Here is a 26,032-nt window from a genome sequence, read left to right as displayed (position 1 = left end):
ACATGAACACCGGCTAATTTGATATTTCTGACACTGTTAATGACACGGATGTTTATTGCTTTTGAAACTCAGTGTTTTGAGAAAAAAAAAAACGTTTATCATGTTTTTACAATACATGTTTTGGAAAAATTGTTACCTCGATCTTTCCTATTCGTAACGAAAAAAAAGAACATGTTCATGTATTTGGAAAAACCATCTACTCGAAATTCGTTTTAAAATTGTAAAACAACGATTCTTCCGGTCATTATGTTTCGTTATATGTATATGCAAACGTAACTAACTTCAGGCCTCTTTGATTAACCTTAATCTGCAGTACTTTTCTAACCTATAATATTTCTTTTGCCCGGATGTTTATTAATTTTGTGACAAATTTTCGACTTCGATACTTGCATCCGACGATTGTGATCTACCAATGACGCAATTCGCCCGTTCAATTTCCCGAACCCCTCGAAGTAACCGCGCTGCACACTCACCATTGGACAAAAATCCATCTATCCATGCTGTTACACGCTCTCTGTCAGCTCATGGACATGGATTGTGCATGTTTCCTTGCAGTTCGGCACCTGCGGTGTACTTTCCATATTAGCCAAGCTCTAGCCACGAGTATAACTAACGCTGATCGACGCGTCGAAGGTGTGTTAGGTACGTGCATATATATATATACCCATACCTGCACGGGCTATATACAAGCGTTTAATATTGCAGGGTGGGCGACAGATGCAGGCTGCAGGCTGCAGGCTTGCAGTAAAAGCGACGGAGGTGCGCCGATCCGCTTGAAAAAACGTTGCAACTCCGCTGCTGCTGGCATGCGGCATGCGGCATGCGGCATGGCAATAGAATTATACATTTATAAGCGATTGTCGTTCGAAAGTCGCTATCATTATACGCTATCCACGCCTACAGAACTCGATGTCAAAACCGCGCCCTCGCGATCAGCTTCCCCTTGCCAAACCGGATGGGACTCGCCAATTTTTAACCCTTGTTTTAACGCCGACGCCGTTTTTCACTTTCGATTTATCAAACGAGACTTGGTGAAAGTTGTGTACAACTTATACCTTCTGGTGTACAACGTTTGTCCTACTACTACAACTATAGGCATGCATATATATGTAATATGTATAGAAGTTCGATGCGTTACGTATGCGAATTGCGTGCGCAATACCCCCTGCATGACGGAATTTCTACGCAATACTCGATAGATTTTTTAAACACGTTACGTACACATTTTTCCTATAAGTTTAGAAATTTTGGCGAATATTTTCTTTCTTTTTTTTTTTTTTAAATTCCTTTTGTTTCAATGATTTTTCACCGTTGATTACATTTATCCTCCGATTACGATAGCGTCCGTTTATCAAACGACACGTACGTTCATCTGAGATGTTTCTTTTTATTGTATATAACAATATCAGAAAACGGTTTTAGGCAAAATCGTTGACGGAAACTGCTGAAATATATGACCTCTGCGCGAGATAACACGTATCGCGATTTACGGCCTGGGAGAGTGCAAAAAGATTTTACAACATTCCAAGATTCGTTTATAACGTCCATCGTGTTTTTGTAAACACCAGAGAAGAATAAACGTTTCATATTCGCATGGCTGACAATTCAAGGTTGCCGGAGTGAATTTTTATCGTAACACGAGATCCTCTTTTATACACTTCACGTATGTAAGTGTGCGACTGTATCATGTGTACAGTGTGTGTGCTATACGCAGTATCTGCACAGTGTCGTGTAATCAGCTGATGACCGACTGCAACTCTACTGCTGCTGCTGCTGCTGCTGCTGCTGCTGCTGCACCGTTGAACGAGGATGCATCGGATCTTGTCCGTGTCGTCACGAATCCATGTGCAGCATGTGTCCTATTTAGTTTAATCTTTTCATCGTGCAAAGAGTCTATACTTTACCGCATGACAATTGCGCATGTATATACATGCATCGTCTTGGTGTATGCAGTGCATCGGAGTGCAGAGTGTCGATGATGCGTCTATCTGATATATATATATATATATATATATATATATATATATATATGTATACGTTGCACCTATCTCGTGCAACTGTACATACATGCATGCACGCATATGCAGCGGATACCCATGCAGTCGACGGTGCGGGAACGCAGAACTTGCAGTGCAGGCCTACGTCCAACATACAATATCGTCCTAGACGTCTTGGTATGTAATTAAATCTGTCAGCCTTGAGGGGAGGTTACCATTACAATCGGTATATTAAATGATACAATTGTGTATTATAGAACTTAGAAACAAACGCGTGTAGTGGAATTTATGTATATGCACGTATGCACGCATGCGTAAGACGCGTATCACCTGCTGATGAATTGCGGGAACACTTTTAATAACGTTATTGTTACATACCTATGATACGTACGTGTGTGTATATTAGGGTGGCGCAAAAAAACTGACTATTTTTTTTTTTTTTTTTTGAGCCTTGTGTGACAAAACGTTAGTTTTTGATGTTTTAAGTGCCGGCTCCAAAGGGCAGCTCAAAAAAAAAAAAATTTCAAGGTGTCGCTCCAAATTTTTTTAAATGTCGAAAATCGTCAAACAATTAAGTTAAAAAAATTATATTTTCAGTATTTTGTTTGATTTTTAAGCCATGTCGTGGTGTATTGTTATCGATTCTTTCTTACTTAATTGAAGAAAAAAAAATTGTGAAATTTTAATATGAATAATCAAAGGCCGCTCGAAAAGATCTAAAGAAATGCACCAAAAAATTGAAAAAAAATTATAAGTGACCTTTCGAAATTCAAATTTTGAACTGAAACTTTCGGAAACTTATTTTTTTTTTGTCTATAAAATTGTACCGTAACGAGAAAAAAATTTAAAAAAAAAATCGATTTTTGACGATTTCTGACGTTTTAAAAAATGTGGAGTGACCTCTTAAAAATTTTTTTTTTAACTATCCTTTGGAGTGGGCTCTTAAAACATCAAAAACTAACATTTTGTCACACAAGACTGAAAAAAAAAAAAACAGTCGGTTTTTTTGCGCTACCCTAATATATATATATTTGAATGAGAGTGAAGGATGCTATATCTATACCTACTATAAACTCGTTTCTCGTTTAATTTCTTGGATTTTTGTGTACAAATATTGCTTATGTTATTTATACTCCTGTTATAGGATTAATTAATCGATCAATCGACAATTTCGATTCATATACCGATCGGCCGATCGAAAAAAAAAAACGATTAATGGAAATCGTAGCTTGATTGTGAAAATGATTAATCGTAGAAGTCGATTAATCGATTAACCAAACAGCCTTAATTTATACCCAAATTCTCGATCGAACGTGAATCGGTTCTTATATACCAATACCAGCCATTGATGTGTATGATACAATAAGTAAACATTGTAGCATCGAAAGATTCTTTGGCAAGAGGAAGAAGAAGAAAAATAAAGTCGTGGAATCATGTGAAATATACGTGTAGTTATCGCCTCGCGTTATCGTGGAAGATTTTGTCAATACTCAGAGACCAGATGGTGGTGCCGGTCGTGTCTGTGGGGATTTCTCGTACTCACTGCAAGAGCCGACATGCAACGGCACGAGCTGGAGTGCATTCCGCGTGGTGCAGGTCAGGATCTTGTTTTCTCGTCTCTCGACGACGCGCATCATCCCACGCGGTTACGCGGCGAACAACTCACGAGCCAGTCCAGTAGAGCAGCATACGTACGACGCATATACATATACATACATACGAAGATGGAGAGTACACACATGTAATACGTATTATACAATAACCACAAACGGAGAGATTAGGCGAGAGATATAGAAATGCGTTATCGCTCTCTTCACTTTCTCGCGGGTGCGGCTTTGCTCAATGTTTTTTACCTATAACTGTTATAGTTTACGTTTGGTACGAGCTATAGTCTTGTTTCTCTCTCTTTTATTAAACAATTACTTTTCACTATTAATTATTTTCATTTTTTTTTACATTTTTTTTTATTTGAGTATCACTTTTGCTCTTGACGCGTGTAATAAGAACACCTTTGGTATCCTCTCTTAAAGATCTGGGACAAGGCAAGGCGTGACAACGATGCAATTCAAATAAATATCCCCTAATTTTATCAACCCCTCTCATTTTCATGTATACCTGTACGTATATACTCAGCATACTATAGGCGATCGTTTAAGCTTTCTTCATCTTTGTTTATAACTGTTTTGTTTGTACGTAACGCACTTTATTTATTTATTTATTATTTTTTTTCACTTTTCTTATATATACACATATTACAGGGGGCGAGAGGGGGGGGGGGACAACTTACGTCGAGGACATGTCTGGCGTGCACTATATATATACACGGTAAATTGCAACTGAGGCTGAATTACTTTCAGCCTGTGAGACATACATGCACGTGTATATGGATAGATAGATGGATGAACGGATGGAAAAAATTTGTCCTCGGCAACCGTTGGTATTAACAAGTATTATATATGTATATATACGTATATATAGCATATTACGCGCGCTTACTCTAATACGCTAAATTCTAATCACTGCCAGACACGCGATATATGCATAATGTTGTTCATAATTTACGTTGTACTGGCGGATATATATATTATTTTTTTTTTTTTTTGTAATCTGTTGTGTTATATTACATAGGCTGTAGAAATGCATGACGACAGGAAAAATTACGTATTATTTTATTTATAACAAATTTCATCACAATACTTTGTTCTCAATTCAATATTTGCATATACATAAGCGTGATGTATTATATCGCGTCGCAAATTCTTGCTTAGGTGAATGTGAACGAATGTGAAATAAAATTGAAGAAGAGAAAAAAAGAGAAAAGAAGAAAAAATCAACTCGTCCTATCTTGAATTTAGAAACGTTTGTTTTTTTTTTGTTTGTTCGTTTTCTCGTGTGACAAAATGTTAGTTTTTGATGTTTTAAGAGCCCACTCCAAAGGACAGTTCAAAAAAAAATTTTAAGAGGCCGTTCCATATTTTTTTAAACGTAAGAAATCGTCAAAAATCGATTTTTCTAAATTTTTTTATTGTTACGGTATAATATTGTAGACCAAAAAAAATAAGTTTCCAAAAGTTTCAGTTCAAAATTTGAATTTTGAAAGGTCGCTCATAATTTTTTTTCAATTTTTCGGTGCATTTCTTTAGATCTTTTCGAGCGACCTTTTAATATTCGTATATTAAAATTTCATAAATTTTTTTTCTCTCATTCAGTAAGAAAGAATCGATAACAATACACCGAGACATGAATTAAAAATGAAACAAAATACTGAAAATACAAAATTTTTAAATTAATTTTTCGACGATTTTTTACGTTTTAAAAAATTTGGAGCGACCTCTTGAAATTCTTTTTTTTTTTTTTTTGAGCTGTCCTTTGGAGTTGGCTCTTAAAACAACAAAAACTAACATTTTGTCACAAGAGACTCTAAAATAAAAAAAAAAAATAAAAAGTCGTTTTTTTTCCGCCACCCTAATGTACATGTATATATATATATATAGATGCGCACATACGTGTAGTAGTACATGTATAACGTTACACATGACACGATAGAGGCGCGTATAAAGCCTGTACGTTGTAGGTATCCAACGAGCAATTTGTTTGCCGCGGTAGGTGGTTATTTCGTATGACGAATTTACGTCATAGAGACTCTCGGTGGACGACGACGCACGGAGGCAGCGCCCGGCGGCCGCCTGTCCCAGTCAGGGGGCATTAACCCGGGGCCGAGGCCACGCGAGTAGCGAGTAGCTGGTAGCTGGTAGCTGGTAGCTCGTTGCTGGTAGCTCGTTGCTCGTTGCTCGTTGCTCGTTGCTCGTTGCTGGTATAGCTGACGACGACGACGACGACGACGACTACTCGCGGATCGCGGTGTTGCGCGCACGGACACTCTTCGACGTCGAGGTGCACACTTACTCTCACACACGCACGCACGCACGCACGCACACCGATGCACCTTCAATATCACTATCCGCAGTGCAGTTTCTGTGCGTGTGATGGTTTAGGTACTGAACGCGACGTCAGAGTCGAACATTCTCGAAGGCTTTTCGTACTAATACGTGGACGCGGTTTTTGTAGTAGAATACTAGACATGTAATACACGTGTCATATGCATATAATCGAGGGGTTTATTTATTGTATCGAAATCAGTTGAAATCAGATTGAAATGAGACAGAGAAATTGGTTTGAAATCGTATGAAATTACAGGAAATTAGGTGGAGTCGTACAGAAGAATCGTGAAAAATTCATGTGAAATACCTGATGATATCATCGGAAGTCACGAAGTCATAAAATCACGTGTATAATATTAATCCCTCGCGTATAATATTATATACGTTCGATAAGTGTGAACACACCTTTACTCATAAATCGAATTGCAAAATTGTGAAATTTTGTACACAATGTGCTTTTTTTGTACAAAGCAATTCGTGTGAATGGTATTTTTGTGTTTTTCCACTTTATTCGTAGTCGATTCAACATTTTTCGGAATTTTATTGAGTCACTTGACAGTGGTGGTTTTTATTTGAATTTTTCGATGCACCGAATTTTAATATAACGTCGTATCATTTCTGTGTAACAATACATATGTTGTGTTGAATGAGAGAGAAATCGCCAACTTACGACACTTTTTAGCTTCTTACATTGTACGTATGTATGTATACATATACATTGTGATTACAGATATACATAATTATAATATTATATGGTATAATTATGCAGGAATATATATATATATATATATATATATTGCGTAATTTTTTTTTTTTTATACATGGACGCATAATTTGATATTATACACACGATGCATCGTGAGTTGCGAAATTTTTTTTTTTGTTTTTTTATTGTTATTAAATTTAATTTTTAACAAATATATAATTCCTCTTCGGAATAACGCTTTGCTACTTGTGAATTAGAGAAGAAATTTGTTCCCAATGAAAATTGTGTCGATTGCAGTATTGGTTTTAGAATAGCGATGTTAATATAATAATGATGATGATGATGATGATGATGATGATGATGATGATGATCATCATCCATGATGAGAATCCATAGATAATAAATACCGAGCAACTTGTGGCGTTTTGTGGAAAGTTTATCGTTTTTTTAATCGTTCCCTCTCTCTCGCACACCCTCGACCTGTTGTTCTCGTTTTTCTTTCATTCTTTTTCAAATCCTCCAGCTTTAATTGTTGCCGACCCAAAAAGCGACGAGCGAAGATAATAGCCGGACGAATTCGAACGGCGATAAATCGTCACAAGAGTTCACTAACCCGAATTAGGTCCAATTCAGTTTTCGATTAATGACTCTCCTCGGACGTTGACGCAGGTTCTTTGTATCCCCGTCCATCCCCCTCCCCCGCCAACCCTTGTTTAAAAAAAAATTATCATTATAATTATACGTTTTCATTATCACTATCGGTCATTCTGTTCATCACCGTCTTTTAATTTTAACACGTAGATATATACGCGTGTATTATATTAACACTATAATAATTAGGTACGTTGGTTGGAGAAATATTTTTGGAAATTTTTTTGCACCGGAAATAGAAAAAAATGATTTCACTCAACTGTTGCTTCACGGTCTGTTTAACTTTTGTTGGTATACATAAGCGGAATCGTCGCGGATGTGAAATTTTACTAAATTTTTCAATCAGATATGTTATACACGTGACGTAGATTTTTTACCGCATCACGATGAATCGAAATTCCACGCCCAGAGAGAGAGATCGATATTTTGTAAAATCGAACGTTGGTTATGGGAGAAAAATATTTGTCGCTAAAAGACGTGCAGGCAAGACGATATTCGTTCGTTTGAAAATAATGAAAATCGAAATTCAGAAACACTGGTGAAAAATTATTGTTATAATCAAGTTATTATATACGTATTTGCGCAAATTGCGAAAATCTCTGACAACTGAGCCGAATATTTGAAACGAATGTTTGCACTGCAGCTTTCGCACAACAATTGAACGGCACGCTGCACTTTACAAATATTCTACATATTGTTGTTATTATTTACATTTCGTTACGATAATTTGTTAGCAGTTATTCAAATCTGGGACAGTATGTGGGTCAGTGGGACTTTGCGTTTACTACGCAATCGGGTATATTATACCTCCTATATCGTTGCACTTATACCTATAATACCTGCATCTATATCGCAGCCTAGGTTAGTACTTTGGGTAATATCTCGGTTATTATAGGGATAAATCGACCAATCGCAATTCTGGAAATTGGACGATTAGACGCGAAAGTCTTTTCCACAGTGTACATTATGCAAAATTAAAGAAAATTATAATTTAACATTTTTCGCCATGGCATCCCTTAAAAAGTTTCGTTTTTTTCGTAAGAAAGATTTTCTGTGAAAAAATTGACGCTATAATTGTAATTACTCGATGTAAGGAATAAAAAAACAAATTTCATTCGCGATGCTTAATTAATAAGTTGTGCAAAAAATTGTGGAATAAACGTGAAAATCAACTGAGCGTGATCTTCCGCATAACCTGGATCGCTCATTTTTTGACACAACCTTTCTTTTAACTTGAACGCACTTTTTAGGGGGTTTCATGGTGGAATTCCTCATTAATTTTCGAATACATATTCAATTTCTTGTGAAAATTTCTATCGATCGGATTACGATCATGTTATGCAGCATCGAAGTGCAGTGCGGACCTCCTTTAGTTCGACGAATAAATTTAGAGACGGCTTTAGGAGTGTCGTAATTTCCTTGACGGAATTACCGTAGCGTCCGTCGTTTCGCCGCTTATACTTGTTGGTTAGCTTCTAGCCGTGCGATGCAGCGCTCGCTGCCTAGAAAACGCCTAGGCAGTGAAAATTGCTGTCTCAACAAAACTTCACTCGATGCACCCGGATAACGATCAACGCTCTGTTCGCGGTCGAATATCCGATTGTTTTTCACAAAAGTATCGGGTTGCTGTTTTCATTTTTTTTTCTTCTTCTACTTTGTTCTTGTTCTTTTAAATTGGGAACACACCCGGGCTTACCAAACGCGGTTGGGCCGCACGTGTCGTTCGTTAATTGCACTTTTCTAATTAACTTATCGTTATAACATACACGGATGCATCGAGATTTATAAAAACAAGGATTATGTATATGCACATACATCGCAATACTAATGAGATCTTTGCTCCCGTTTTTGTTCCTAAATATATCTATATGTATGTATGTATATGTATAGTATAGAAATTTATATGCATATAAGTAAGTAAGATAATAATTTTGGTATTCATTAACCGGGTAAATATTAAATATATTTTTTGAAAACGATCATGTTTGGTGGAATTGTGTTAATGGGTCATGTGGTGGAGAAGCATACACGCATTATTTTATATGTGTGCAGCCTTGCACGAGCCCGAAACAAAAGGCTGGTAAACAATCAACAATAATAATGATGACGATGATTATCAACTTACTTAACATTACATGCATTGTAAAGGTATATATATATATATATATACAAGCAATATAATTACGTCAAAGTTTCAAAATATATACCTAATGTAGATCGAATATTGTATAATAAATTATGTGTGTACAAATTGTTGAAATAATTGGAAATAAAACGATAACGTTGGCAAATATACTACGTATATATGTATATATATATATATATACAACTGGAATGAATGCAGAATAAAAATTGACAGTGTTGATAATTTAATTATCATACGTACGCTGCTTACAGTCTCGATTCTTGATTACCGAATTATTCTTGGGTTTTTTTATATTAATTTTTTATAAATTATGTACGTAATCAATATATATCAAATAGTAGTCCGTTCTTCAAAACTTGCTGTTGGAGATAATTTTGATGTATGTTATTTGGACTTATTGGTTGTTAATATTATCAGAATATTCGGATTGAAGGTACAAAGGATAGATTTTTTCAAAATAACTCGTTCCACATCAGACTTGCAAAAAAAAAAAAAAAAAGTATTTATACAAAAAATGCGGAAATTTCAGTCTTCTCGAAATTTGTATAAGACATTTTTGTCGTACGTAAAAATAAAATCTATTTTTTGTACCCTTAATTCAAGATGGCTGACGGCAACGATACTCCCCCAAAAAAGTTGAAAACTTTGATTTTTCAACTCATTCCCTGGAACGAAATAAACGAATAAAAAATATATCAAAATTATCTCGATACCACGCTTTTGTAGGGTGAAGACCTTTTTAGACCCCATTGACCGCCCTATACCTAAATATTGCAAACAATATGAGATTAGTGTGCTAACGAGTAGGAGTTGGTATATAATATACATACACACATATATATACATGTATACATATAAATATATAAGCGACGGCGCAGCAGGAGGCGGATAATGAAAGACTTGTTCCATATGCTCGAGAGCCGGGCTGCGGTGCACCAGGAGCTGGTCGTAAGCGATATTGCAAGCTGACTTATATATTACTCCTGTGCCCGGGTTGCCCAACCCCTTCGAGAGAAAGGAATGTTACAGCGTGAGCTAAGCAAGTATCGGCGAGAATCGCCTGGTGCAATGCACATGTGCATGTGTAATATCAATGCTCGCTCCTTGCACTTTTCCTTCCGTCGATAGCGTTTAGCAGCGTTTAACTTCAGCCCCCGATTCGTTCCACTCTTACATTATACATACTATATACATATGTATAACCTAGGTATGTTGACTAGTATATATATACGTATATTAAACTGCCTGTATATTATGCATTATATAGGTATGCAATCTAGGAACGTTGAGCAATCGTAGAAAATTTTTATACTGAACATATTGCTGCAAATTCTTTGGTGAGAATGAAACGGACGTTGCTAGCGAAAGTGTTTCTCTCTCACTCTCTCTCTCTCTCTCCATCTCATTTGTTGGAAAAGAGAAGATGTATGTAACGGATCAGTTCGAATATGCATTGGCAGCATCTTCGAGATCTTCCGAGATCCGCTATGGATCTTCCGAAAGTTTGATATCAACGACCCCTTTCGACTCTGATCCGTTATAATCCAGCCAAGTATATAGGCATGTCTGTAATACCACTTTCACTGCAGCACGGTTACGTCCCGCAGGTGCGCGGGCCTCCAGGACGATTGAAAGGAGGATATTATAATATATAGGATACTAGGACGGTAGTGCAGGTTAAGGGGGAACAATCCTCGGCGGACAAAAGTTATCATCGAATATATTGTACAAGAGAGAAATGATGAGAAATCATAGAAATTTTGTAAAAAAAAAAATTAAAAATCAATTAAAAAAAAAGAAAAGAAAAGGGAAGCGCGCGACTCGCGCCTCGTGCGGCGCGGACAGTTTGCAATTCGTGTCGAACAGCGCAGGCGCGAGAGTGCCGATATGCTGAGAGCGTGCGAGATCCCACTCGCGCCACGAACTGCACGCCATACACACACTGAACACTAAACCAGCGAAACGACGGACGTGCCCGCGTATACCTTGTTGTTCTGGTTGTTCATTAAAAGATAACAAACAAGGGATAGTAAAAAGAAAGATTTTTTTTTTGAAATAATAATAATAATAATAAACAAAGTCAGACGGTGTGTGACGGTCGACGTTTTTATCGCGGAACGGCCAAGTTTTTCGTGTGTCGCGGGTACAGATTGATTTTTGGATTACTCGGTTACCTTGCCTCAAGTTCTTGTTGTTCTTTAGACTCCTGAGAATTTACTGAAGCACCGACGATTCTTTAAACTCGAGACATGTGACTACGGTACATAGTTATAACCTATATCTCGTCGGGAATATCGTGCCATTCTGAAATTTGATCGCAGAGACGGTTTGTACCGTGATTATGGTTAGAAAGTGAACTTGTAGTAACGATATTTGTTCGATTCGATTCGGTTCGTGTCTGGAGATATTGGGGCGAGAAGGATAACTGACCTGTATTTATACACATATGTAAACGATAAGGAAAATAAATTTGTGCCATATTTATAATATTAATGCAATCGTCTAAGGGCGAGGTGGTGGGGATTATTCGGATATTTTATAGTGCGTGATATGCAAGTTCCTCGCAACCGTTTAACTGGTCGGTTCGCGTTAGTCGTATTTTACAGTCGCGATAAGGAAAGTACAGAGTGTTTAAACGATTGAACGGCAAGAAGGAAATAAGGAAGAAAGAAAGAAAGAAAGAAAGAAAATAAACAAGAAACGATAAAACTTATACAAGGACCGGTATATAATTAAAAATAGCCGGGAATACTTGTTTCTTAAATTGGTGGGTGATATGATAGAAGAATCCCGCGTCGAGGAGTGGTGTATCAGTCAATCGGGTCAGATGACGGTCCAGGACTTCAAGTCACGAGGCACAACAGCCGTCGACGAACAGCTTACGATAAGCAACGACATCCTTTCCCCGACGAAGGATCATCTGGAAAATGAGAAGACATCGTCACCCTACGCCGTCTCCGGCAACGGATCCGTTTCCGCATCCCCGTCTATAACGCAAGACAGCGAAAATCTTCTTGGACGCGTTTTGGCTGGTAAGATTATTATATAATAATTAAAACGCAATGATACATGATTATAAAAAAAAAAGAAAGAAGAAGAACAAAAACAATCTCAGCAAAAATCCAATTTATTGTACAAAGAATATTGTCACCTCCGGATAGAAAGCTTTTCCCAAAACGTAATTAATAATAATAATTAATACATAATCGAATTCATAGATAAAATAGATAGAATAGATGGAATAAAAACACACAACGGTGTAGTAACGAAAAACCGTCGACGGCCCGGACCTACGCGTAGTTAGCCTCTCTCGGGGTGCCCGATCCGCGCATAGTTTCACTTTCCAACGGGGCATAATGTAGGTCGAGACGTCCCTCGCGAGGCTAGTTCGTTGCTCCCGCGGCCTTCCAACGCGCCTGGCCGTAATTGTTTCTCTTTCTTCGACGTCTCTCTCTCTCTCTCTCTCTCTCTCTCTCTCTCTCTCTCTCTATCAATCCCCGATATCTCTGTCTATCTCGTTTCGGTTTCTCCCGACCATCATACGTCAGTCAGTCAGTCAGTCAGTCAGTCCTCTCTCGTTTTCTTCCTCTTATTCACCCCCGCCTCGTCCGTCATCTCCGCGAACTTCTCGACGGCAAACCGCCCTCCGTACCGCTGTTCTGCCTAGAAGAAGACAGAATAACGCACGTAGAGAGACACAGACACATCAATATACGCGTTACGTGTATACATATACATACATATATCCAGTACAATTGTACACGATATCACACAACGCGACTTACTTCTAGCCTCGCAACGGGCGCCCCCTTCCACCGTTAGGGCAATCCTATTCGCTCGTATCCATCGCGGATTGGCCCCCCGAAGTGGGTCGCTTGGCAGGCTGAGGGGCGAAGGGGGGGGGGGGGGGGGGGCAGCGGCGAGAGCGTCGAGGTGGAGGGGAGGGCCTTGACGAGAGGCTAGTTCGTTCACCCTGCCTGTCCCGTAACTGGGGCAAGATGAAATTAACCGAGGTTCCCCTCCTCCTTCCCCACCGCCACCAACATCCTCGAGTTTCCCTCTTCACCCCCTGTTGCTCCGGACCGACCTCCCCCCTCCCCGCCGCTACCGCCATCGCCTCCACCTCCACCGTCCCTTTCCCATATCGCAACGTGCAAAAGCGGCTCTCTGGCGCGCGCGCGCACGCGCTATAGGCGAATACTCACTCGCTCGCGGGTTATACACGACACGACACGATACAACGAAACGACGAGGACCAGGTTCAACAAACTCGAACCGGGTCGCCTCCTCCCTTCCCACCCCCCACCCCCAACACCCCGACCACTTCGCCGCTTCGCGGTACTCCGAAGGTCACCATCACTAACACGGATAACAGCGCTCAGTCATCCCGTGGATCGTGCATACACATATATATGTTTGTTATATACTTATATATATACACACACGTATGCTATTATGAATACACTTGTTATTTACACATGTCCTCTAACGCGTGTTGCGCACAGCTTTTAATGGGGTGTGTGCGTTTTATACGGACATCGGTGTATCGTGTCTCTCTATAGCATATCCTGCTCCTTGAATTCCTGGTAAAACACTATATATATATATATATGTTTGTGTGTGCGTCTGTGTGTATGATGTAAGCGATTCGCTTTTATAATGCGTAATTTTTATTATATTTTTCATCTCATACTTTTTGTCTTGTTTAGACGATGCGTGGTATAGATATTATTGATATAACGGCGCTCTAGGATTATGAGAAAATCTCTGTAGGTACACCATGTTTTGTTCGAAATAATTTTTGGAACGAGAAAATCGATCACTGCAAAAATTCTATATCGCAGGCGTATGCACGCGGGGGTAAATATCCGTGACACGCGTTACGGCGTTACGCACTTACGTAAAGAGATACCGGAACGGTGAAAGTGGGCGCTAACCGGACCGCGTCGCGATCACTCTCACCTTGTCTCTCCATTACGCGGCTATCCTCGCCAGCCGTCGGGGGATCCCCTCTTTCTCGATTTACTCTCGACGCATTATACTTTCTCCCTGGTCTCCTCTCCTCCGACGACTATACCTATAGATAGGTATATACATATATACATATATTTTCTCTTTCTTTCTTTACACACACGTTTTTCTCCGTCTTCTTGTTACTGTTGGCATTATTATTTTTATTGTTATACGCTGCATCTCACCCTGAGTCCACGGTACGCTGCAGCAGCATCAGGTGTTATTTACCTCTCTCTATCTCTCTTTTCACCTGCAACACCGTGCTCCAGCAACCTCGTTTTTTCTTTTTTCTTTTTCTTTTAATGGTTTTGTATAGGATACCAGCCGGTATCATCATCCTCGTCACTGACCTGCCTCTTCGTGCAACGAGTTACTTTCTTTCTCTCTTTCTCCGCGCCCCTGCGCAGGTATATAACTACTTTGCTGCTTTCACGTTCGTTCGCCACCTGATCAGAAGAACAGATCATTTATAGAATTAATTCGAGAATTCCTTTTTCGTATCTTTCGTTTGATGTGCTCGTGTGTGTTTTTTTTTTTTTGGCTTTTACCTACTTTCGATACTCATACTATTATTATATTATAGTGCGTAAAAAATATTAGGTTTTTGATGTCAAGTTTACTTTTCTGTTTTGTTTTTGTTTCTTTTTTAATTAGTTCGTTTGTTTCGGTTCGTGGTCACTTTTTCATCATACAATTATAATGGCGTGTATATATATATATACATATAATACGAATTATAAACACTCGAGATAAGATAAATTTTTTTTCCTCTCTGACATCTGTACGTATATAATATCAAGGAAAAAAAAATTGAGACTCGATTTTCTTTTGAAATTTTTGCTGCCGATTGCTTCGAATCTCTATAATTACGCTTAAACACGTCCTTTCGTAGTACGATTGTTTGTGAATACAATTTTTGTCAATCGAGGTCGTGTAATTAATCTATTATAAAGTCAATAATGATTTTAACTAACTATATAAGATTAATACTATTCCGATACAATAATGTATAATGAAAAGATCTTCTTCGAAATTATCGAGCTTGATCGTTTCGAAATTTCGATTCCCGTAGGTATAGAAATATCCGGTAAATAATCCTGAACGACGTATATCTCGAGAATTCAAAAGATATAGAAAAAAGAAAAGATATTTTATCGCTCGAGGTATTCTATACGATAATGGAACGAAAATCAAACTTCAAAGGAGGTAGTGAAGCCAAGGGCGGCGGGTAAACATCCCTGACCAAGTCGAATATCGTATCTTGGGGTGTCGCTGGCTCTTTGTTTTTTTTTCTTTTTGGCCCAGTACATGCATAACAGGAACGGGCGATACGCCGGCGACACAGAATGCGCGCGTACGTCGTCGGTCGTTGAGATCTTACGTCACGACGACGACGACGACGACGACGACGGTTGATTCGGTGAAGCACCGTTCACCGTCGAAACGTGACTTGATATTAGGAGGGGAGGGAGAGAGAGAGAGAAAGAGAAAGAGTAAGAGTGACAGAGTCTCTACCGATATAGCGGTGACTCGTCGTCGTCGACGAGCTCTAGCCTAGCCTAGCCAGCGCCAGCGCATAGCCGCAGCTGAGAAGTCCGCCTATGCTAGCGGAGTGTCGAAATCATTAGGTATTTTCTAATTGCGTGACGCCGCCGACGCCTGCGAAGCCTCGGACTAGCCAACGCTAACCTCAAAACCGAGGCGCGGGCAATGCCCTAGACTCGCGGCGGGCGCCGGGTGACCTCGATTCCTTAAGGCGCCCCGGGCGAGGCTAGTTCGTCGACTCGATTCACTCCGCTCGGTTCTTCCGACGACGGAGGGTCGGCCTAGCCTCGCGAGGGGCCCCCAACCGCTAATGCCGCCTTCTTCGTTCGTCACGTTACGTTACGTACAGCTGTACTCGTATATGTATATATGTATATATGTATATATGTATATGTAGGTTTAAACTCTCCTTGACGGTTGTTATACACTTGACGATAAACCGTCCGGCGGCGTTTCGACGGACCGATGATTATTGCTACTCGTAGTCGCGATGTGGGGTTTTTTATTTTTTTTTATTTTATTTTTTTATTTTGCGCCAAGGCGAATAACCTCCATCGAGGTCGAGAACGAACGAACGAACATCGCCTATCTGCAGGAGTTGACTTTTCTCTTATCAGTCACGAAGCTCACCCTTCGCCGATGATTATTTTTCAACCGGTGTAACGATCGATCGATTCGCGAAACTCCTCTTCAAGCGATATGATTACCTCGCGATCTGACACAATGAGCTGTTAACTCTCCGCACCTGCGCACAACACGCGTTATTGTGGACGGAGTATGAAATCTTACCATCCCATGAGTCGGTCAGTCTGACTCTGAGTCACGGCTCACTGTGAATGGAAAGTAAAAGTCGAGAGTCGACTGCCGTCCCTCTCTCCTGCCTTCTCGACGTAGGTACTATTTTACTCCGGTGGAGTGGAGAGGAGAGGAGATGAAATGAGATGAGATGAGAAGAGAGGAGAAGAGGGAAGGAGAGAAGGAGAGAAGGAAAGGCTTCATCATCTCTTACGGGTACCGGATGCCAACGAAAGCGAAAACACCTTAGACTTGCTGGACCGATCTTACACGCCTCCGTACTTTCCTCCTCTTTCTCCTCGCGTACTTAAGGGGATGTCCTGGGCGATTTCGATGTCTACGTTTATGCCTTCAAATATCAGAGTTTTTTTTATTTCTTTGTCAAATGAAAATGTATCGGGGTGGTTTTTTTTTCTTTCTTTCTTTTAGAATTGCTTATTTTATTTTTTTTTTTTGCTTACGCAACTTATTTTTTTCCGTCATCTTCTTCTTCTTCTTCTTCTTCTTCATGTTCTTCATCACTCAAGATCAGTAGACTTTCGTTAGATGTTGTTTCACGCTTTTTATTCCTCAAAAAGAATTCTTTCGTATAAGTATTTAACAGTCTATAATATCTGTATAATAACCTGCAGCATTCTGTCAAACTTTTTACAAATCTGTCACCGTTTTCCTAACGATCGTTATTATTTACTTTTTTTTTTCTCTCTATATCTTCTTCATTTTCTTTCATCCACGTTGCACAGAGTAGGTATATCAGATAATTATCATGAAAATTGGGACTTGGTAGAACGAATTTTGAAAAGTGGGACACAAGTCCGACGTCCTTTTGAAATATTCGCGGATAGGTATAAGGGGGTATACATATAGATTAGGGGGAAAGATTAAACCAGACGAGGGGTTGGCTTGAGTTGGGTTGACTTGCCGAGGAACGCGGGAAACGGAAAACTGAGGTCGCCGACCTTTGACCCGTAACTTCTAGTCGAGATCCCTCCTCCCCCGTCACTCCCTGCAGCTGTAACACAACTAACCGACTCGTACGTAATCTCCTGTGTGTATATATACGTACACGAATACATTATACACTGTAATATAGCTCGTTCAAATATCAAACTGTCACCGTTTCCTCCCGCAGCTTATAATACACATATAATCGCCCTGCAAGTGATTTCTCTCTTCAACCCCCTTCTTACCGCAACGTATTAGAATAAGTTTATTATTCTTTGTATAATAATTAATGGAAGCGATACTAATATATACATATATATATATATTTTTTTTTTTTTCGTTGCCATTATTTTAATATACAGTCAAGACGTTTTTAATATTTTTGGGAAACGAAACAGGACTACGTGTTTTTAAGATATAAATTTATTTATTCACAAATTCTGGAACTTTTGGTCATAAAACTTTTGGTCTCCTGTCGGGGAACTTTATTTGAACAAATTTGTCGCCACCCTGTACATACAACTATCATATACTCGTGTGTATATAGTATATATATATATATATATCTATACGTATATATTATATAAAAATATTACAAATAATAATAAAAAAAAAAAATCGGTACGATTTTCGTAACAAAATTAACCTTTTTCTTTTCAATTGGTATCGTACAAAGTGTGAATGAAACCTTGTAGGATAGCCTGAATTACGGTCGAATTGATATGGTTGTCCACTTATCTGCCTTTTTGCTGCCTCTTTCTACATACATGTATATATATATATATATATATATATATATATATATACGTTTATGGCCAGAATATTATCCGTTCATACAACGATATATGTACATTTGTACATACAATACATACCTGCGGGTTATAAAACGTAGGCGATCCATTGGTAGCGAGCGTAGGTTTCGCTAGTGTTAGAGGGAGGGAGGGAGTTTCGATGTGTACCGCGAAAATAGCTGCGGCTCGCGGGGGAATTTGAGCTGACCTCGTTAGCCGGAGTGGCAGCTTCCCGGGGTGAACGACCTCGCTAGCAACCCCCGACGCAGGCGCTCGACGTCGCCCTCGACGGACGACAACCCCGAGAGATATCTCTCGCAGCCCAGCAGCCTCGAACCTTCCCCGTTTCCACCTTCGCGTCCTAATTAGACCCGGTCCTGGCTGCCTACCACCCCTACCCAACCCCTGTTCGCCCCCTGTGCCCCCTGCCCTTCTCGCTGCAACAACCCTGGCAGTGCCGAGATTCTTGTTTCATCGATCGACGATTGTATATATATACGTTTTGTATACAATTATATGTTTTATTTTCTTTTTACCCCCCGCCAACTGCGAAGGGGATCGTTTAGTTTCGTTAAAATTTCAATGCAACCGTGTGAAATAATATTATGTCTTCTATAATGTAATTTGACTGACAAGTGAGGAAGGTGTTATTATATTATTTATTTATTTGTTTTTTTTTTTTTCTTCTTTCTTTTAATCGAATATATATGTTCAACCTAGAATCATCTTGAAAATAAACGCAAGATTGTTGAGACATTAGTGAAACAAAGTATGAAGAAAAAACAAAAAAAAAAAAAAAAAACATCAACTTTCAACGAATTGTTTATCATATCTATAGACATCATAAACAATAACGTGTATTATTTTCTTTCAAGTACGTTGAATGTTTTTCATTGCGTCTGTATTGTATGTATATATTTATATAAAAATATATAATAAATGTAGTAATATATATACATATACATATTTATTTATGTATAGTATGTACGAAATGAATATACTATACTGTATATATATAATATATAATATATACCTATATGTACTATATTTGTCACGCACATATGCACGTTCGTTAAATCTGCGCTTTAGAGATAACGCGTATGAGTATCTAGCTCTTATCAAAACGTCTACAACATACGCGTTTCGGTTGATCCCGACTGTCGACTTCCGCCTACGCGATATTTGCAAGCAATAATGATTTTCAAATTTTTTTAACAAGCGTATCGGATCGTCGCGACGCATCAACCCCCTCCACCTCACCCTCGTTCTTACCGCTTCTATCTTCCCTCTCCCTCTTAATTTTAATTCTTAATTCGCCTGCACTGTCACGGTTATACACGTGTTATCATTGGATTTACACACACACACACACACACACACACATTTATGCATTATACGGCGGCCTGGATAAATGTGTATTAAAAATTACGAAAATATTTAGGTACGTATGTAAATATAGACTTGTGGAACAAAAAGTATGAAGTAAAAAATAACAATTGTTATCGTGTAACAATGTTCATTACAGTCGACAATATAGTTGTTACGTTTTTTAGTCCACATTTTTCTTCCGCAAGTCAATATACATATTGTATGAAAAAAAAAAAACCTGAAATATACATCTCGCAATACTTTTTCACTTTCGAGGTTATTATTTAAACGCACTGGAACAAATAACATTTGCTAAAATTTATTTCTTTATTCTTGTGTATTTTCTGCACCCCTGTAGTAAAACGAAAAAAAAAACGAAAAAAAAAACAACCATCCATCCCACAAACGCGTTCCACTGACTTTGAATAATTGCTTTAGTGATTTCTGGTTCGAGGAAAAGAGCGGAACGTCTGCCTTCATATATATATATATATATATATATATAACCTTTCCATACCTGTGTAGAAAGAGAAAACAAGACAACTAAAATGTTTTACCGTTTTTTATATTCCTAACCCGCGTCCGTCTAATCCTTTAAGTCTAATCCTTTAACGGACTTTTACAACGCGTTTACTTAGCCTGCGAACGAACTACGCTGTGCAATTGACTTCGACTGCGGCAATTGAAAACGAGGGACAATTCTCAGCGGGTGGAAGGCGGGCGAAAAATATTTTTAAACACCCTCAGAGTCGTTTGCGTCGTTGGCTTCTTGACTTACCCTTTTTATTTTATTTTATTTTATTTTATATGTATATATCTATCACCCTTCTTCGGCATCCCCAATTTTAAACGTCGGAATAACCCGTCTGAAACGTTTACAAAACAATATTGTATATCTATTGGGTGGTACGTAGGTACAGTTAAGGGTTCCAGGTTCACAGAAAAGGGTGCGCCAGTCCGGTTGTATAATTTTGTTGTAAAAATTACGACAAAATTTTTACGCTTCTCTCGTTTTTCTCTACGTACCGTTTCATTTTTTCATATTTTTTTTTCTGTTTTTTTTTTTCTTCTTCCCCACACAAACCAGACGTTCCTTAAAGTATCGTTTCAACCCTTCGTGGGATTTATGTTCTCTTTATATTACACCCTCACAAATAAGCCTTGACTTCCATTTTTTTTTTTGAAATTTTTATTTTTTTCTTTCTTACCGTTAAACTCACACAATTACTATCCACGCGGTTATAATATTACAGAAACCTAGGCTCTAGCTGCACAATATCGTAAATAATATATTTTATGCATACCTAATTGACAATTATATATATATATATTATTATAAAATTTATATTTTGTTTGTATTCTTACATCTTTCTTGCACTTTCTTTTTCTTCTTCTTTTTCACACGTTCTGCATCCGTTTCTACACTTGCCACACCTCTTCTATTCAAATAGTATTAGTAATTCGTATAAAAACTGTGCAAAAATCTTTGATAATATGTATAATAATTAATACCTTATCAAAGGTTAAATCTTTCACCTTTTCATTCATTTATTATTAACATCTGTCAGTTATATTATTCGAAATGTGAGATTTGCACTGTGCGTTTTTAACGTGACATAAACGTGTCACTTACACCGACTAATATCTCATACTCGGAGTCTTTATACAAAGAAGGCTATACATACCTATAATATTATAATCTCGCGCCTTATATATACATGAAAAATAAATATATATACATATATATATGTAGACATACAAGCTGCTTTCTGCTGCACAACGACGCGTGTTACGAAATTCTTCTGCATGTGTACACGTTACACGAACTGTACGTTTATACATGTATATATGTAATATATAAGTAGGTACCTGTATAATAATATATATATATATATATATATATATATATATATATATATATATATATATTATATAGACGAAGAGTACGCGATTGGCGTATAGCCGCAATATGAGTGTATGAACGCCTTTCGCGTTGTCTGGAATAGGGGCGGAGGGGGGAAGAGGGGGGGAGGGGGGGGGGCATGTCATTGACCCTGAGTTTAAGAAAATTGGGCCTCCTTGACAGCGGGATATTGCCTCACGATTCCACGAGACACGAGACGTTGCGAAAGCTGCGCCAGTGGTGCTCGCGCCCATTTTACGATCAGTCAAGTCTTACAAGTATTTCGGTGATTTGTTTTATTTTCTCCTTTATTTTTGGTGTTGTTGGTTTAAAGAGAGAAAAAAGAAAAAAAAAAATTTCCCCTCTTCTCGTAACTATCTCTAAAATTTTTTCACTTTGTTTCCCATACAACTGTACTTCATTCGTTATATTCTCTGTTTTGTTGGATTTAAAGGACTTGTTTTTCAATTATTTTCTTTTTTTTTTCAACTTTTTTCACTCGCAGTATCAACTTTGATCTCTACGATACAATTGTTATTATATGTATGTACATACCGAAAAAGAGTGCAAACACTCGCAAAGATGCATTATATATATATATGTGTAATTCATGCGCTTATGTATTTAAAAATGTATATTATACCTCAGGCAAATCAGACGTTTGCGCAACACTTTCAGCGTATAATAGTGTCGTTAGATTTATTTTATAACTCGTTGCATATTATACACACGTCGTTTATACATATCACACTGTATATACGTATACTTGTGCCAACGATAAGGATATCGTGCGCAGATGAAGGCATATGATCGTACATACGTGTTCACTCAACGAGCTGTCAATTCGTTGAAATATGATTATTATTATTATTGTTGTTGTTGTTTTTTCCTATTTCTTCTTATCGGTCGAAGGTAGAGCAGAAGAACAGCCGCAGCGTGATATAATAAGGGTGTTCGAATCTTATTCCGTCTATCTATTTTATTATTGAAATAGTAATAACAATAACGGAAATAATCGTTTAACGGCATAAAAAACGTTTTTTTTTTTTCTGCTTCTGATTTTCGACTTGTAATAATATTAATAATAATAATAATAATAACAATAATAAAAATTCGAATATCTGTCTTCTATTTTTTGTATTGATGTGAAAGAAAGGCGGTGGCGGGGGGGGGGGGGGGGGGGGGGGGGGGGGGGGGATTTTCGCGAAAGTGCTAAAAATTGTACAACATCGACCGCGTTTCATATGTATATACAGTCGATTCCGCTCGTGCAAGGATGCGATTTCGCTACCTTCGCATTTTGCAACCGCCCCCAGAGCAACCCCTTCGAACGATCGCGGGTCGCGAGTCCGTCGAACTTACCCGAGTGACCCTTAACCCGGTCAACTCTAGGTCATAACCCCCCCCCCCCCCCTCCCCCCCTTTCGGCCTTCTCCATACTGACGCAAATATACCGACGTGCATGAATATATATATGCATACGAATTGCATATATGTATGTATGCATTGCAGGGTATAATACACATTTACAGGCTAACCTATTTCCGTTTATATCTTCGTTTCCCAGGTGCAACTGGAAATACGTCCCATCAATACTTTATGCAACTTTTCTCTTTCCTCTTTTACGACTTACGTCACGAGTTTTGCTAACAATTTCGATATCGTCGTATTATAATTTTACAAATGTAAAATCGCAGTTTTCGCAATCAGTTTTTTTTTTTTTTTTTTTTTTTGTCTTTTCGTTTCCTCATCTTCGAAAAAATATCTAAGATATTTGAAATTTGACAATGATTTGAAGTGATCTAACGATAATAATCATAATCATGGACATTCGAATTGCGTGTAAGTTGATATATATGTATACCGTTGAACGAGTTGTACAGATTAACAATTTCAAAACAATTCCTTCATAGTATATTATATTATATTATATTATATTATATTATGTATGTAGGGTGTATTATTGCTGTTTGAAATTAGAAGGCATGTAATATAATGGATAATCGCTCACCTACCATACCATCCAGTATTATATATACGCAATTTTGTAATATCCACGCGGTCTTGCTTGTGTGTGCACCTTGCAAAACTTTCACTAACTTTCCATCTAATCGGCCTACCTTATATACATGTGTGTGTTTATTTATTTATACATATATATATATACACACACACACACACACGCACAAAGCATGTGCAGTCTCAGTCAAAGACCGCGGCACTCGATAATGATAATTCAGTGTTCAGGCGATGCTTTCATTTCACTATTCTAAATTGTTTATTTACTCTCGTACTGCAGTAAACTTTTGCTTCTTCGGACGAATACCGTCCGACATACACTGAAAAAAATCTAAATTCCTTACACCGGTGGGGCGATGTGTTTCCTTATTCACTCGATGCAGGGTATTATACTTCGTTGTTCATTTATTTATTTTCTTTTTCTTTCTCCAATTTGAACTCAGTTATCGGAGCGAAAAGCGGTTAAACAATTTGAAATACAAAGCTGCAGAAATAAAATGTAGAATAATACTTTGTATGTATATGTATGTACATGTGTGTGTGTGTGTGTGTAACATATATCTACGTATATACATATATATATATAACGTAAGAAGAAGGCTTGACGAGCTTTCACTTCTTGTCACTAAGCTGCTGCAGCAGTTGCGAACGAAAGTGTCTAAATATAAATATATATTTACCTGTACCTGCCGCATGTCTCATGACATTACAATATCACCTATAACTATAATCAATGTTCAACGAATGTCATACTTGCGCGCAAAATGTATGCACATATGCACATACACATGCTTGGCATATGACGTGATAACTTGTAAAGAAATGAAATTGATAAAAAATTTGGTTATATTTGGTTTATTTTTCAATGAATCGATCAATTATCACTATATTTTATCGATCATAATTCATTTCAGTTACGAAGTATCGAAGGAATAGAAATAAAACTGCAATGATTTAAAAAAAAGTTCACAAATAAACTACAAATAAATTCTCAATCATGTGTGGTAGACGGAAATCATCATTGTCATATATATTCGTGTTTAATGTCTGTATACGAAAAAAGAAGAGGAAAGAATGAAAGATGAAAGAGAGAAAAAGATAGAGGGAGAAATCGCTTGCGCAAATCGGGACTGACGGCGCGGTGTTCCAAAGCTGTCTTTTAAAAGTTAGAATTCTATTCCGAGTTATATAAAGACAGACAGACGGCAGTTTGTACGCGTTTGCAGCACCGAGTCAGGCGCGCGGTTTCGACATCGCGGTTCGTTCACCGGGTTCTCCTGCGGGTCTCTTTCCCAACCGAATTTCAAATCACAGGCTAGAATCACCCCGCCCTGCCCCGCCGCACCTCCTCCTCCTCCTCCCTCTTGTCATCATCATCATCATCATCATCATCATCATCATCATCATCATCATCATCGTCGTCGTCGTCGTCGTCCTACATGCATGGTAGAACGAACCCAACCCTTCTTCGAACGAATTCTCCAACATCTATATACGCCTGATGCTAGAATTCATTTCAAACGCAGCTGCCACATCGTATGCAGGTCTTCATATTCTATTCATACAATTTACGCGTAACGGTATCCTTACGTAATCTCGGCTCGTCGAATTTGACGTTCAAAAAATTTTCTGGACAAATTATCAGAAAATAATACATATATGTATACATGTATATAAATATTCATACCTGTTGAAGGGAAAGAAATCGGAAAAAGAGGAAAAAAAAAAACCAGCAAAGAAAATTATTCTACTATATTGCAGAGAGAGAGAGAGAGAGAGAGAGAGAGAGAAAGAGACTGCGCAGGTGAACGGGATTGATTGCCGGTTGATTGATTTTGAGATTGGAGAATAGAGCGGGATTTGTGGGAAATTGGTAACGAAGGGCGAAGGAGAGAAGGCTGCGGGTGTTGCTGGTTCTCAGTTCACGGTAACGCAGGGAAACAGAGCGTGTCACGTGCAATATTTGTCGGTTGTAATTCTATACATATATACATCTATACTATACCTATATATATCTGTATATACATATATTATGTATACACGAGTATGCGATCAACGCCCGTTACCCTGTACCTACCTATACCTATACCCGACCTTTCGTTGCGGAGACACTACGACGGCCGAACTATATTTATTTATACACAATAGCAGAGCAATTTGTTGTGAAACGTTAAAAAGAAGAAAAAAAAAATATATAACAATAATAAATAAA

At 38.2% G+C, this 26,032-nt stretch overlaps 1 protein-coding gene across 2 annotated transcripts in view; it reads left to right on the top strand.

Moving 5' to 3' along the window:
* Positions 1-26,032, top strand: part of LOC124407995 (nuclear hormone receptor E75-like) — a 118,241-nt gene that overhangs the window by 38,852 nt on the left and 53,357 nt on the right. Inside the window, exon 1 of one of the 2 annotated variants that reach the window (XM_046884632.1) lies at positions 12,170-12,473. The exons of the other annotated variant lie outside the window; for it this stretch is intronic. Coding sequence (XP_046740588.1) covers positions 12,218-12,473 — 256 coding nt within the window. The 5' untranslated portion in view covers positions 12,170-12,217. Of the gene's footprint in view, positions 1-12,169; positions 12,474-26,032 lie in introns of those variants that run through there. 2 annotated transcript variants of the gene reach the window in all.

Source organism: Diprion similis, chromosome 7, assembly GCF_021155765.1.
Source record: "Diprion similis isolate iyDipSimi1 chromosome 7, iyDipSimi1.1, whole genome shotgun sequence".
NCBI classification, from domain to species: domain Eukaryota; kingdom Metazoa; phylum Arthropoda; class Insecta; order Hymenoptera; family Diprionidae; genus Diprion; species Diprion similis.
This window is presented reverse-complemented; position numbering and strand designations above follow the sequence as displayed.